At 37.1% G+C, this 12,722-nt stretch overlaps 1 protein-coding gene across 4 annotated transcripts in view; it reads left to right on the top strand.

The window, feature by feature from the left end:
* Window positions 1–7,959, top strand: part of LOC6044436 (5-hydroxytryptamine receptor) — a 314,507-nt gene extending 306,548 nt beyond the window's left edge. For 2 of the 4 annotated variants that reach the window (XM_038251623.1, XM_038251622.1), the window contains one exon: window positions 5,887–7,959. In XM_038251623.1, coding sequence (XP_038107551.1) covers window positions 5,887–6,504 — 618 coding nt within the window. In that variant the 3' untranslated portion in view covers window positions 6,505–7,959. Of the gene's footprint in view, window positions 1–5,811 lie in introns of all 4 variants that reach the window. The other 2 variants (XM_038251621.1, XM_038251620.1) reach the window with 1 other exon arrangement.
* The last annotated feature ends 4,763 nt before the right edge of the window (window positions 7,960–12,722 follow it).

Here is a 12,722-nt window from a genome sequence, read left to right as displayed (position 1 = left end):
TGGCGGGAAAAATCTACGTGGAATCAGCTGTGCAGACCTCATGTGTGACAGGAATGCAGGTTGAGCGACTCCCACGGGCACGATTAGAAATGCTTTTTCCTGCATCTAAAATCTGATTTTGGATGTCTGGGAGCACCGTAAAAAGTTTGTTTTTCTGCGAAAAAAAAATCTCTTCAATAATTGGATATTTTGAAGATTGCAAAACAACTGGGCAGGTGTAAAATGCATTTAAAAACACTTTTTTCATTCAAATGTTGAGACCATGGCGTGTTATTTCAATTTTTATATTTTTTTATTTATCTTCTGCGGCAAAGACAGTTTTCTTTAACACAGAAAGCAATTCAACTAAAAAAACAAAAATTGAAAATCTCGAAGATTGCCACCCCCTATTTGTGATCAACTAAAAAATCGAACCGAAATCCGAAATCGAATAGTTTTTGTTTTGTTATAGAATTAAAAAAAAAATATTATGCTGAAATCGAATGGACATTAGGGTGCCCAGAAAAAAATGACCCCCTGCTCCACAAGCGAAAAACGATTTTTTGGGTTATTTTAAGCACCTGTGCCAATTTTGAGCTAATTTGGTTGAGAAAATATCCCATTGATACCCGAGCCTAAAGTTGGTCAAAAATGTTTTTCATAATAAAATGAAATTTTTGAATCGCTTATAACTTTTTTGTCCGAGCCACGTAACCTAGTGGTAACGCTTCCGCCTCGTAAGCGGTAGATCGGGGTTCAAATCCCGGCTCGGACCAACACAACTGGTGATCTTTTCCCTTCTGGATTCGATTGCTTAGTAAAGGGAAGGTAGTGTATCGTCACAAACTGGACCTTATCACGACACCTTAGGGAGGCGACCTATAGAATGTTAACATTAACCTAAAACATGTTAACATTAGTTGAGTGAAAAACTGCCACTGAATCCGCTTTGTAAATGCCGGCCCCGATACTCTTCACGGGTGTTCCCCTCAGGAACTGGGAAAGATTTACTTTACTTATAACTTTTCGGGATCGAGTATTAAAGCTTTGGTGTATCCTACAAAGTTTCCAATGAGAATCTTACTTTTAGAAATACTTGGATGGAGGTACGGGCCGTGCATACCAAACCGTAAAGAAAAAAAAAGAGTTTTTCAAACATTTTTTAAATTTTACACCTCCGAGTATCAATAAGTAAATATTGACCGATTTTGCTCATATTTGGCTCAGAGTTCTAAAATAGCTCAAGAAACAATTTTCAGCATGAGCGAGGTTTTAAAAAAAGGTCCCATATTCTGGGAACCCTAATCGACCAGCATTTTTCTGGCAAACTTTCATTTGCAAAAATGTCTTCAATTTCTTTAAAACTCCAACCATTTCGCACACACACCATGGATCTTCGGTGTTAATGTCAAAACATTTTAATAAAACCCGCAAAAATCTCATCATCGTCCTGTGAGAGGCCACTCGACTCCCGTCCGTCAAAGTGGTCCCAGGAGGGTGCTTTCGCCGAAACCCAAATCGTCCGGCAAACCATCGTCACGGCCAAAAGATGATGAAGTGATCCATTATATTTTCCTTCGCGCAATGGTTTCGGCCAAGATGCCAGCATTAATGGATATGAGAAGAGCATTTTTTCGAGCGCACCCACCCACCCAGACAGAAAATTTTGGTGGAGAAAGGAATGTTGTTTGAAAAACCGGTCGGCACCCCTCAAATTGTCTGAAGAGCATTATTTAATTTAAGTTAAATTAAAAAATAACATCGTGCTTGCTGGCGGTCTACGCAGCGCAGCCAACGAAAAAAGGGATGCTTTGTTGGGCCAACGATGTAACGCAATTTGGTGGCGCTTGAAAGTTCAGTGTGAAAGTTGATGGAAAATCAAACAAATATTCGGACAATTTAATTATGACCATCTTTTGGAAACGAAATCTTTTTTGTTGTGGTTTCCGAACGTTTTCTTCTTGAATATTGTAATTGGTGTCATATCAAACAATTCTAAATTATTTAATATTGATAAGCAAACATTAATAGAAAAAAAAATCAACTTCAATATTAATAAGAGACCATCCATCAATAACGTGGACACTTTTTTTTTTTTAAATCTCAGACCCCATCTCCCCCTCGCGGACAATTTTCATATTTTTTTTGTATAAAGCGTGGAAACTGTCCACTGGACCGTCGCTGAACCCCCCCCCCCCTCCCCCATGTGTCCACTATTTCTTGAATACTGAACATTCAGTCTTAAAATATTGCTAAAAAAAAGTATAATATTTGCTAAACACTCATAAATCAAACACGATTCAAGGCTTTAAGAAACTGATTTTTTGATAAAAGATTAAAGTGCCTTAATCATCAGATTTTTTTTTAATATGGAGATTTCTGTCACTACATCATTAATAACTTTCCCGATCAAACTCCAAATTTCAAAATAATACTTTTTATAAATCATATTAAAACTGCACAAAAAACAAGATGGTGCGGGGGGTCCAGCAAAACGTGACATACTTTTCGAGGGTGGTCAGAGCCAGCGTGACAAAGTGTGACACAGGGGGGAGGGGGGGTTAATTTTGGCCGATTTAAGCGTGACAGACTGTATGGATAACGCCTAAGTGACAGTTCTTAGTAAACATCTAATGAATTTCGACTTTTCTTTTCAACATCCAATATTTAATATTTGTAGTTTCGGAAGAATAATTTATAAATAATTACCTAAATCATAATTGATTTCATTGAAAGTTCTGAAACTTAAGACCATTAAAAATGACGTAACGGTTTGAAAAAATAAATATTTTTCGACAACAATAAAATCTATGTGGATTTTAAGTAAGGTGAAACTTTTTCCGGCATTCATGCGCTTGTTTCCAGGTATACGAACTAAGCCCATATCCCAAATATGACCTTGATGGCCGAAGAAGGTGTTGGCGCTACCCAAACAAATTATGTCGCTTGTGGATTGTGCGCGAACTTTTCATTATATTTTTAAATCGCAAAATGCTCGTGAATTTGGACAGTTTCTAGTAAATGCTTAATAATTCATTGAGAGTTTACAGTAAAAAGGGTTTTTAGAACCTTGAAGTTTTTTTTATTCTAGAGTTGCTAAACTAACTTTGCACAGATTTAACAACAACATACTTTTTGGTTTGTTTTAATAAATCGGAAAATACAACAGTTTTTATATCGTATATCCCAATAATAAACCACGATGAACAACAAGCGTTATATATAGTCTAAATGCATCTTCATTTGACAATTGGTTTTAATGCGTGTAAATTAACGAGGTAAGCAATTCCATAAAATTTGAGTTTCAATGCAAAATCGTTTGAATTTATACTTCTTTACATTTTTTGAGAGGTCAATTCTTCCATTTTTTTTGGGTTTTTGTGTTGATCACGAAAGAATAATTCAAAACAGACAAAGAAAAATTGAAAAATTGGTTCTATTAACCTTTTACACAAACACTTCAGTTCTACGTCTAAAAAGCCTTTGAAAACATAACATTTTTCAAATTTAAAATATTTTTCAAATCAAGCGCTTTTTTATGTTTAATTTTTGTAAAATTAGAAAAAAATGCACCTCGAATAAAAATGAAAAAAACATACATTTTGTGGAATTTTCAGATGTTTGAAAAAACAAGTTTAAAAATAAAGATGACATTTAGATTATTGCTTGTGGATAATGGAATAACAATATTTTGCAAACGTACTTTCAAGGTTGTAATGTGTTTAGTTAAGAGGCAGTATTTGTAAATATTGCTCGGTTTGTTCTAGAGGTCGTATCGAGGTGCTCCGATTTGGATGAAACTTTCAGCGTTTGTTTGTCTATACATGAGATGAACTCATGCCAAATATGAGCCCTCTACGACAAAGGGAAGTGGGGTAAAACGGGCTTTGAAGTTTGAGGTCCAAAAAACCAGAAAAATCTTAAAATTGCTCGCATTTCCGTAAAACTTCATCAATTCCAACTCTCTTAGATGAATTCGAAAGGTCTTTTGAAGCCCTTTAAAATGTGCCATAGACATCCAGGATTGGTTCGACTTTTTTCTCTTAGCTTTTGCAAATTACTGTCAAAAATAGATTTTTTTAAAACCTTAATATCTTTTTGCAGCAGCCTCCAACACCCATACTCCCATAGGTCAAAAGATAGGGAATTTCATGGACTATAAGCCTACGGTAATAACTTTTTGGCCAATCGCAGTTTTTCTCATAGTTTTTCGATTTTTCTAGAACAAACATTTTACAACGTTAGTTTTTGCCCTGTAGGCCGCCATAACGGCACTTTTTGGTCTCAATTTTGTCATATTCGGAATCCTCGGTCCATGTAATTACCTATCTTTTGACCTATGGGAGTATGGGTGTTGGAGGCTGCTGCAAAAAGATATTAAGGTTTTAAAAAAATCTATTTTTGACAGTAATTTGCAAAAGCTAAGAGAAAAAGTCGAACCAATCCTGGATGTCTATGGCACATTTTAAAGGGCTTCAAAAGACCTTTCGAATTCATCTAAGAGAGTTGGAATTGATGAAGTTTTACGGAAATGCGAGCAATTTTAAGATTTTTCTGGTTTTTTGGACCTCAAACTTCAAAGCCCGTTTTACCCCACTTCCCTTTGTCGTAGAGGGCTCATATTTGGCATGAGTTCATCTCATGTATAGACAAACAAACGCTGAAAGTTTCATCCAAATCGGAGCACCTCGATACGACCTGTTACACATTGGTGAAAAACTCGCTCTTAAGCTTTTGAAAGATTTTTGCATAATAACAAATTTTATAATTAACTGACAAATAAATCATCTCAAATTCCAAAAAAAATCAGAAGTTCAGGCATATTTAAAAAAAAATCACATTTTTCCATTTTTTATCGTATTTTTATACAAATTTCAAATCGAATCTACTTCGTCATGTTCAGCGATGGAAGAATCTTCACCAAAAGTAAATCTTTTGAAGCTCATCAAGAGAAAAAAAAATGGAAGCTCGCTAGCATAGCTCTCCTCTCTCACGCACGAAAGATCGATAAAATGAAACTCAAAAAATCATTACCTGGATTATTCAGCGGAACACTGATTTCAGTGTATGTAAACAAAGCGAAATCAATTAATTTAAATGGTCATAATCCTATAAATCTGTTTGCCTCCTCTCTCTTTCGCGGATGAAGAATGTTTTTTTTTTTGCGATTCTTCCATCGCTGATAAAACATATTTATGGATCGAAATATCAGATTCATGGATTGAAATATCATGTTCATTGAACAATGATAGCCTTTCGTTACTACAAAGATACAGATTCGAGATGTTACGATCTTGGGATTGATTTTCAACATCGACACGACCTGTGAGAAAAATGCTCTCGGGCCGATTCGTGCATTATTTTCTCAGTTCGTTAACCGTACTTTGTACTACCACTTTTTCTATTCGGTTGTGTGCTGCGCTGCTGTGATTATATATAAATACTTCTGTAAATAATAGCATAAAAATGTTAAGTAACATGCACGTTTAAATTCTAATTGTATCTAATTCTTCATCATATCTTAGTGTAAAATTTTGTAGCTTATAGTAATACTTAATCCTTTCATGCTTTCATTATAATTTCAATTCCATTTCAATGTCTCAGCTTTGTGCGTTGCATTTACTCTGTGCTTTGTATGTCTGTCTCTGTCTCGTTGCTCTCACTCTCACACCATACGTACATACACACACAAGTACACCACGTGTCTGTCTGTCGTCTGCGCGCTCTCTCTCTTTTCCGCTCTCTCTCTCACTCTCTTGCTCCTCCTGTCTGTGACAAGTATCCCACTTGATTCAGTGCGTATATATTTGTATACGTGCCCCCCTCCATTAGGCTGCTCAGACCCATCCTGAACCCTTGGCAAAAGCTTCATGTATGGCACTAACATCGATTGGTTTCCGCTGGAAGGTAACGGCCTCGCAGCCCAACAACGCGATCGGCGGCCCGACGGCGAACGTGGTCGGCGGTTCCGGCGGCATCGCGGCGGCCGTCGTGGCCGTGATCGGGCGGCCGCTGCCGACGATCAGCGAAACGACGACGGCCTTCACGAACGTGTCGTCGGCGAACACGAGCCCGGAGAAGGGTTCGCTCGGGAACGGGCTGGAGCGGGACCGGATCGACGTGGACCCACCGACGGCGGACCTCTCGGTGGCGTACCCATCGGGCGGGGGTTGCGGTCCGGGGCCGTCCTCTTCGAAGCCATCGATCGCCAAGAAGAAGAACCAATCGGCGACGGACTCGAAGCGGGAACGGAAGGCGGCCAAAACGTTGGCCATCATAACGGGCGCGTTCGTGTGCTGCTGGTTGCCGTTCTTCATCATCGCGATCCTGCTGCCGACCTGCACCGCCTGTGACATCTCGCCGATCGCGATGAGCGTGTGCCTGTGGCTGGGCTACTTCAACTCGACGCTCAACCCGATCATCTACACCATCTTCTCGCCCGAGTTCCGGCACGCGTTCAAGCGGATCCTGTGCGGCCGGAAGCACAGCCTGCGGCGGGCCCGCAACGTGCGCCACCTCAGGTAAGACGAGGCCACCCAGCTGGATGGCGGCGGAAGGGGCGAGCGCACGTCCGACGTGGAGCGGTCCGCCACCACCGGCTATCGGTGAAGTGTAAATAGGAAAAAGAAGAAGAACACGTTAGTAGCTGTAGCTATCCAAATGTACACGAGAACCTAAAACTGCTGGTTGAGAGGAACTTGGCAGTTGCGGAATGATTATTGACGACTTACTAGGGGAAATTCTCGTATGTTTGGCAAGTTAAACACCTCATCCATTGTGCTGATTTTTACCTTTTACCAACTCTTTTCGAAAACTGTTGATTTCTTGTTTGTTCACTTCCGATTGAGCTATTTATCGCTCGTTTCCAGTTGAAAACGATGTTTATGAGCTGTAATTAAACGTCAATGTGCTGATATGACAACATTAGAGGTACGATGGAGTTAGGTGCAAACTTTTTAAAATGTTGGTCTATTTTATGTGGAGTGCCACATTGTTTTCTTTTGACTGCTCACTATGCAACTTAAACATTATCAATTCAATATCCAGAAATATGAAAATAGGACAATGGACAATTTTCCACTTGATCAGAAACCACTCACTCATCGCCGATTAAATCGTTGCCAATTGAAGCGCGCCACCATACGTGAGCGACTACGACTCGCTTGCAGTCAGCGACTTGTCCAATCACATCACACAACGATGCAAATAATTCGTGAATTTCATTGCCTACTCCCTTCGTCGACGACAGTCACAAACAAATGTGCTCAGAGCAGGCAAACAGCGCCGATCGCAAACTATTTTTCATCAGTTCGGAGCGACATAGCGCAACTCAGAGAGGCCTAAGTCATTCACTGTATATACCGATTCGAGTGAGAGGGAGAGCAGAAAAAAATGTTTTAATCGGTAGCGATTGGTGTAGTAGTGACAAACGATAGGATCTCTCATTAGACCAATTTTGCATCACGTCCAATTTGTGCTCGCTAGTGATTGCGTCGATTTTAAACAAATGCTTTGAACAAATGTTTGTTTCAGCACTTATTTTGTTAAGTGCTTATGCTTAAGTATTTTGTTTTAAATTTGATTCACCAAAATAGTAAATGGTAAACGTTTTGATCAAATCTGAACAAATTTGCGAAATTGACAAATCAAATTTCCTTAAATCTGACAAAAGTGGAAATATCTTCTGACATGTTTAAATTTTAAAATTCCAAAAGAACCAGATTTAGGGGTGATTTTCAATTTGCATCATCACCTTTTGCTTCATGTTTTTGCACGTTTTTTTATAGAACTCACCTCAAATTTAATAAAATACTTGTGGCTTGTGGGATCCTATGTTCAAATTGGACCTGCACCCAGAACTGCACCCAAAATTCAGAGTCGAGATAATTGTTCTCTCAAAATTTATTGAGGGCTCAGTGCCAAAATCGATAGAATAATGGTACCGACTCACACCATCATAACAAATGAGTTCATTCGTTAGTTGAATCAATAAATCTCCAACAAGTGTCATACATCGACTTCTGACTTCTCATTGATCACCAAGCTGTGGTGGCCGAGGCACCTAAGTCATTGGATTGGTTTGTCAAAGGTATCTGGTTCGATTCCCGTTGTCGACACTTTTGGTTTTTTGTTTGACGGATGAACTTTTTTTGCAAATGAACCTCGAGAGAATAGTTCTATCGCCCATCTCGAGCTGTGTTCTCTGCGTCCGTGAATGGTACCACTATTCTCTCGACTCGAGACCATCATTCTCTCGGACTAGCGCTGCCAGTTTTGGGTGTCGGTATCGGCATACGAGAGGATAAAGAGCACGATTCGGTAGTAAAGTTGTACTGTGTGCGGACGGAGAGGATAAATCCAGAAATTACCGTGAGTACTTTACTCATGTTTTATCTTCAAAAAAAGTTCATCCATAAAAAAAAGTACCGGTACCGAGACTCGAACCCAAGACCTTCGGCTTATTGAACCGTGCCTTTGACATATGTGCCACCATGGTTCGGTAGCTAAGTGGCGGTCATTTGTCCATATAAGCCACTCAATAGGATGAACTATTCCAATGAACGAATGAACACGCGAGAGGACTATACTCTCGCAAAATAGCACTTTCCTCACGTTTCTTTTCGTGAGGACTATCCGCTCGTTCTTTAACTTTGGGTGTGGTAAAAGCTATTCGAATCAGTTTTGAAAAGTACAGTGCAAATTTAGTTTGTATTCATACGATGACTTTTAAAGATTTGTTTTCCTTTTAGTTCTTGGATGCCGTACTACGAATTTTTATTTATAATTTTAACAGCTTTCTCTAGTGAGAACTCAAAACTATAAGTTGCTACATCAAGTTGCTCATATTTCATCAATTAGAATATTTGTTGGACAACATTGGATACAAATCAAAAATGATCGAAATTAACAAGAGTAAAAATAATTTTATTTCACATCAGAGACAGTTATTTGACAACGTTTTTAAAAACATGCTTTCAATTTTGTGGATTTATTTCTACTATTGAAACTAAAAATGTGGAATTTGAAAATTAAATGGTGAAAACTTTTCATGAACCGTCAGTGGGGGTGACTATGGGTCAAAAAACGATACACCTCTCGTAATTTCTTAATAACAAAAACAATTTAAATTACATCGAAAATCTTTCAACGTAGATTTGTTCTTAGATAGTTTACTAACATTTTCCCAAAATATGGTGGATTTTGATGAACACTACCTTAAATGCCAATAGTTTGAAAATTGACCCAATCTCACCCCTTAGAGAGGGTGACATTGGGTCAAATGAAACTAAAATGATGCTCAAATACAACGATATGGTAAAAACAAGTCATCCAACAGTGTTTCTTGTTCGAGGGAATCGTATTGACACGCTACAATGTTTGAAGTGGAGATTTTCAATCATTTGGGTAGTTTTCAAGTAATTCCAACAAAAATATTAGAAAAATGATTTTTCGAGAGGCCATTTTTGGCCAAAAACGTACCTCAACTTTAGACAGTTGCCAAAATAACAGGATTTGCTCTAGGAACGAGATTTTTTCAGCGAAGTCATCTTAAGATGTTCCCTGAACAACCTTTTAACAGAATTCAGTTTCATTGAGAAGAATCTGAGAAATGGTAAAATCCGTAAAAAATCACTTTGAACCAATCTCACCCCCCAGACCCAATGTCACCCCCACTGACGGAACTGAAACTGTTTCTATCTGTTTAAAAATAGAATGATAATTGACCTTCTTTTTTTACACCGCCCTTTTTTGATGATTTTCTTTACAATTTTTTAATTCTTTTGCGCATAACATTGCACAGTGGTCCAGATCGCAAAATTAAGTGGAAAATTGATTTTCCGAAAAATGGTGAAGTTTTGGAGCTTTGGTATCTTCAGAAGAGTTGTTGCAAATGAAAAGGGGCAACTTTTGGTTTGGTTGAAAAATGAGGGTGGTTCACGATTAGGGTGATTTTGAAAATCTAACTTTTCAGGAATATATTTTTGGGATTTTTTTCGTCTTCTAAAAAGATTTTGGGCTTGCCAATTCAAGCAAATTTATCGAGGACACCAAAATTTTATCTCGTAATCTACGCCTTCTACGACCAAATTTGTTGAAAGCATCTGAGCAAACCGTCAAAAATCAGTTTTTTGAACGCGGCAATTCAGGGTTCAGTTTTAGAGAAAATTGATATTTGGGGTACTTTTAGAGCTATAGAAAACCAACATTTTCATTATTTGACGAATCAATTTGGACCTAAGGGTCAAAAGTTACAGCCAATTTAAGGTAAAAAAGATGCGAATTTAAAACTTAAATATCTAGAAAAAGCGCAAGCCAAATTTTAAGCGCCAGGTTGCATTTAAAAGAGGAGATCTAGCACTATAAACGCTGAAAAAAATCGCAGGGGTGTTTTCCTTTAAACTCGAGATATCTTCATTTGAAAAAAAAGTATAATTTTCAAGTGAAAAAATATGGTACCACCCTAACAAAATTCGAAAATTGTCCAAATATATATTTTTCCATGTAATTTTGCCCGCTGAATCTGAATTTGCCTTCAGAGTTGAGCCAAATTGTCAACGAATCGATTTTTGGTCATATTTTGGGTTTGAATGATAATTTTACATGGAAACCCAAAATATGTAAATAGAAATTGGTTCAAAACGTCGTTTCAGAGCTTAAGGGGTTACATACATGTAGAAAAACACAAAATTTCATATTTCAGAAAATTTATTAAATCCACTTGAAAAATGATTTTCAATCACTCCTGAAAGTTTCATGAGTTTTATAATAAAACTGAGTAAGAGACGATTTACGCTCAAAATTTTACCATGCGCAAAGCGAACTGTCAAACTTTGTGAGCGTATTTCTCTGAACACCGAGTTGATTTACGGATGCCACGATATCTCGAGATGGGATGGACCAAATTGGCTGAAATTTGAGGTGAAGACTTGCAAGACATAATCCGTGTGCATGACGAAGCCCGATTTTGAAAATTTGCATTTAAAAAAATACAAAAATCAAAAACTGGCGATTTTTTATATGAAAAACATAGAAATATTTTTTATCTTTTTTTCAAATAAACTTTTTGAAAATCGGGCTTCGTCATGCATACAGGACCGGTTTAACGAGTCTTCACAACAAATTTAAGCCGATTTGGTCAAAACAGTGTGGAGATATCGTGGCACCCGTTTTTTTAAACTGCTATCTTAAAATAGCTATATCTCGGCAATTATACAAACAAATGTCTTCAAATTTATTGTGATAATAGTTGAAAATATATATTTAAATGCCCTGAAAACAAATTAAAAAAAAGTTTAAGTGTGTGCTCAAACCAACCTCTGACATTTTTGCCGATTTACATGTATGTAACCCCTTAAGCCGTTGAAAAATAAAATTGGAAGGCATCAACCCTCAAAATATAAATTTCCTTTAAAAAGCAACCAGAAGACAGTATTTTGGGCTAATAGTTGCAACGTTATCTACGAGTAAAAGGTTGAACAATTTTTAGACAATGTCTTTAAAAAAGAGGGTGGTTCCTAAGTAGAGGAATTGACCAATCGGCACCAAACTTGAAATTTCTGTCAGTTGTCAATACACAATTAAAAAAATCATGGTAATATTACATCTGGGAAGGGGTAAATCTTTTATGTCAGAAAAAATGTGTAATTTGACCACCGAAAATGTGTATTTTTACCTCTTTCCTGGTGTAATGTCACTTTTTCTGCCTAAATCGAGGTAAAATTACATCATAAAAGAGGTAATATTTAAGCTTCCAAATTTACAAAAAATACTATGTAGATGGTCGTCCTCTCAAAGTTTGGTCCAAATCGGTAAAGCCAAATATAAAAAAAAAACTCAGTTGACCTGGAATGCCAACATGAATGAACGATTATTCGTTTTTATGAAATTTATTCTATGCACAATTTTTTCAGAATTCTTAAATATTCAAGTCATACAACATCCCGCAACCGTCAATGTTCCATCTACCAACCAGAGGCTGAGCCTCAAAAAATGTAGTGTTACACAACTACAAAAAGGTAGCAACACACAAAATTGTTAGTTGTACTTTCTAAACACGAAAATCATCATAAAGTCTAGTTGACTAGCAAATTATTGCACTAGATATCCTCGAGAAAAAAAATCTTCCTAGACAATCGATTTGTGCAGTTCGAAAAGGTAAAAACTGCAACTCAAAGAGTGAAACCGATGAAATTAGGAACAAAAAAAGATGAAGAAAAATACTATACGGACAATGCGGGTTACATTGTGAGAGTAAAGAAGAAAACTGTAGCAAACTTTCATACAAAAAAATGAGAAAAAATACACTTAGCTACGCTGAAACTTGTACATAGGAAACTAGTAAATTTTTAAGGTATAGCATAAAGACATAGTAAGAAAAGACTAGCTTAGGATAAACGAAAAAAACTAAATCAAAGTTACGTTTATAAGTGAGCGAAAGTGAAATCAAAATTGTACAATCATTAATGTTTAATCAACCACAAATTGAAAAATCAAAACAACACCAGCCACACCAAAAAGAAGTAAACAAAAAATGTAAGTAAAGAGAGTGTGTCTGTGAGAAAGTGTAACGAAGATTAGCAAAACAAAAGAAAACAAGTTCCAAAACCAGTAATACACAAAACAAAAGCAAAGCCAACAACCAATACCAAGAGCAATCCGAATATTATAGCAACAAATAAAAAAATGAATAGCAGTTCCGCAAACAAAAAAGAAATTAAACCAGAAAATATGAATGTGAAACT

This window comes from Culex quinquefasciatus, chromosome 2, assembly GCF_015732765.1.
Source record: "Culex quinquefasciatus strain JHB chromosome 2, VPISU_Cqui_1.0_pri_paternal, whole genome shotgun sequence".
NCBI classification, from domain to species: Eukaryota; Metazoa; Arthropoda; class Insecta; order Diptera; family Culicidae; genus Culex; species Culex quinquefasciatus.
This window is presented reverse-complemented; position numbering and strand designations above follow the sequence as displayed.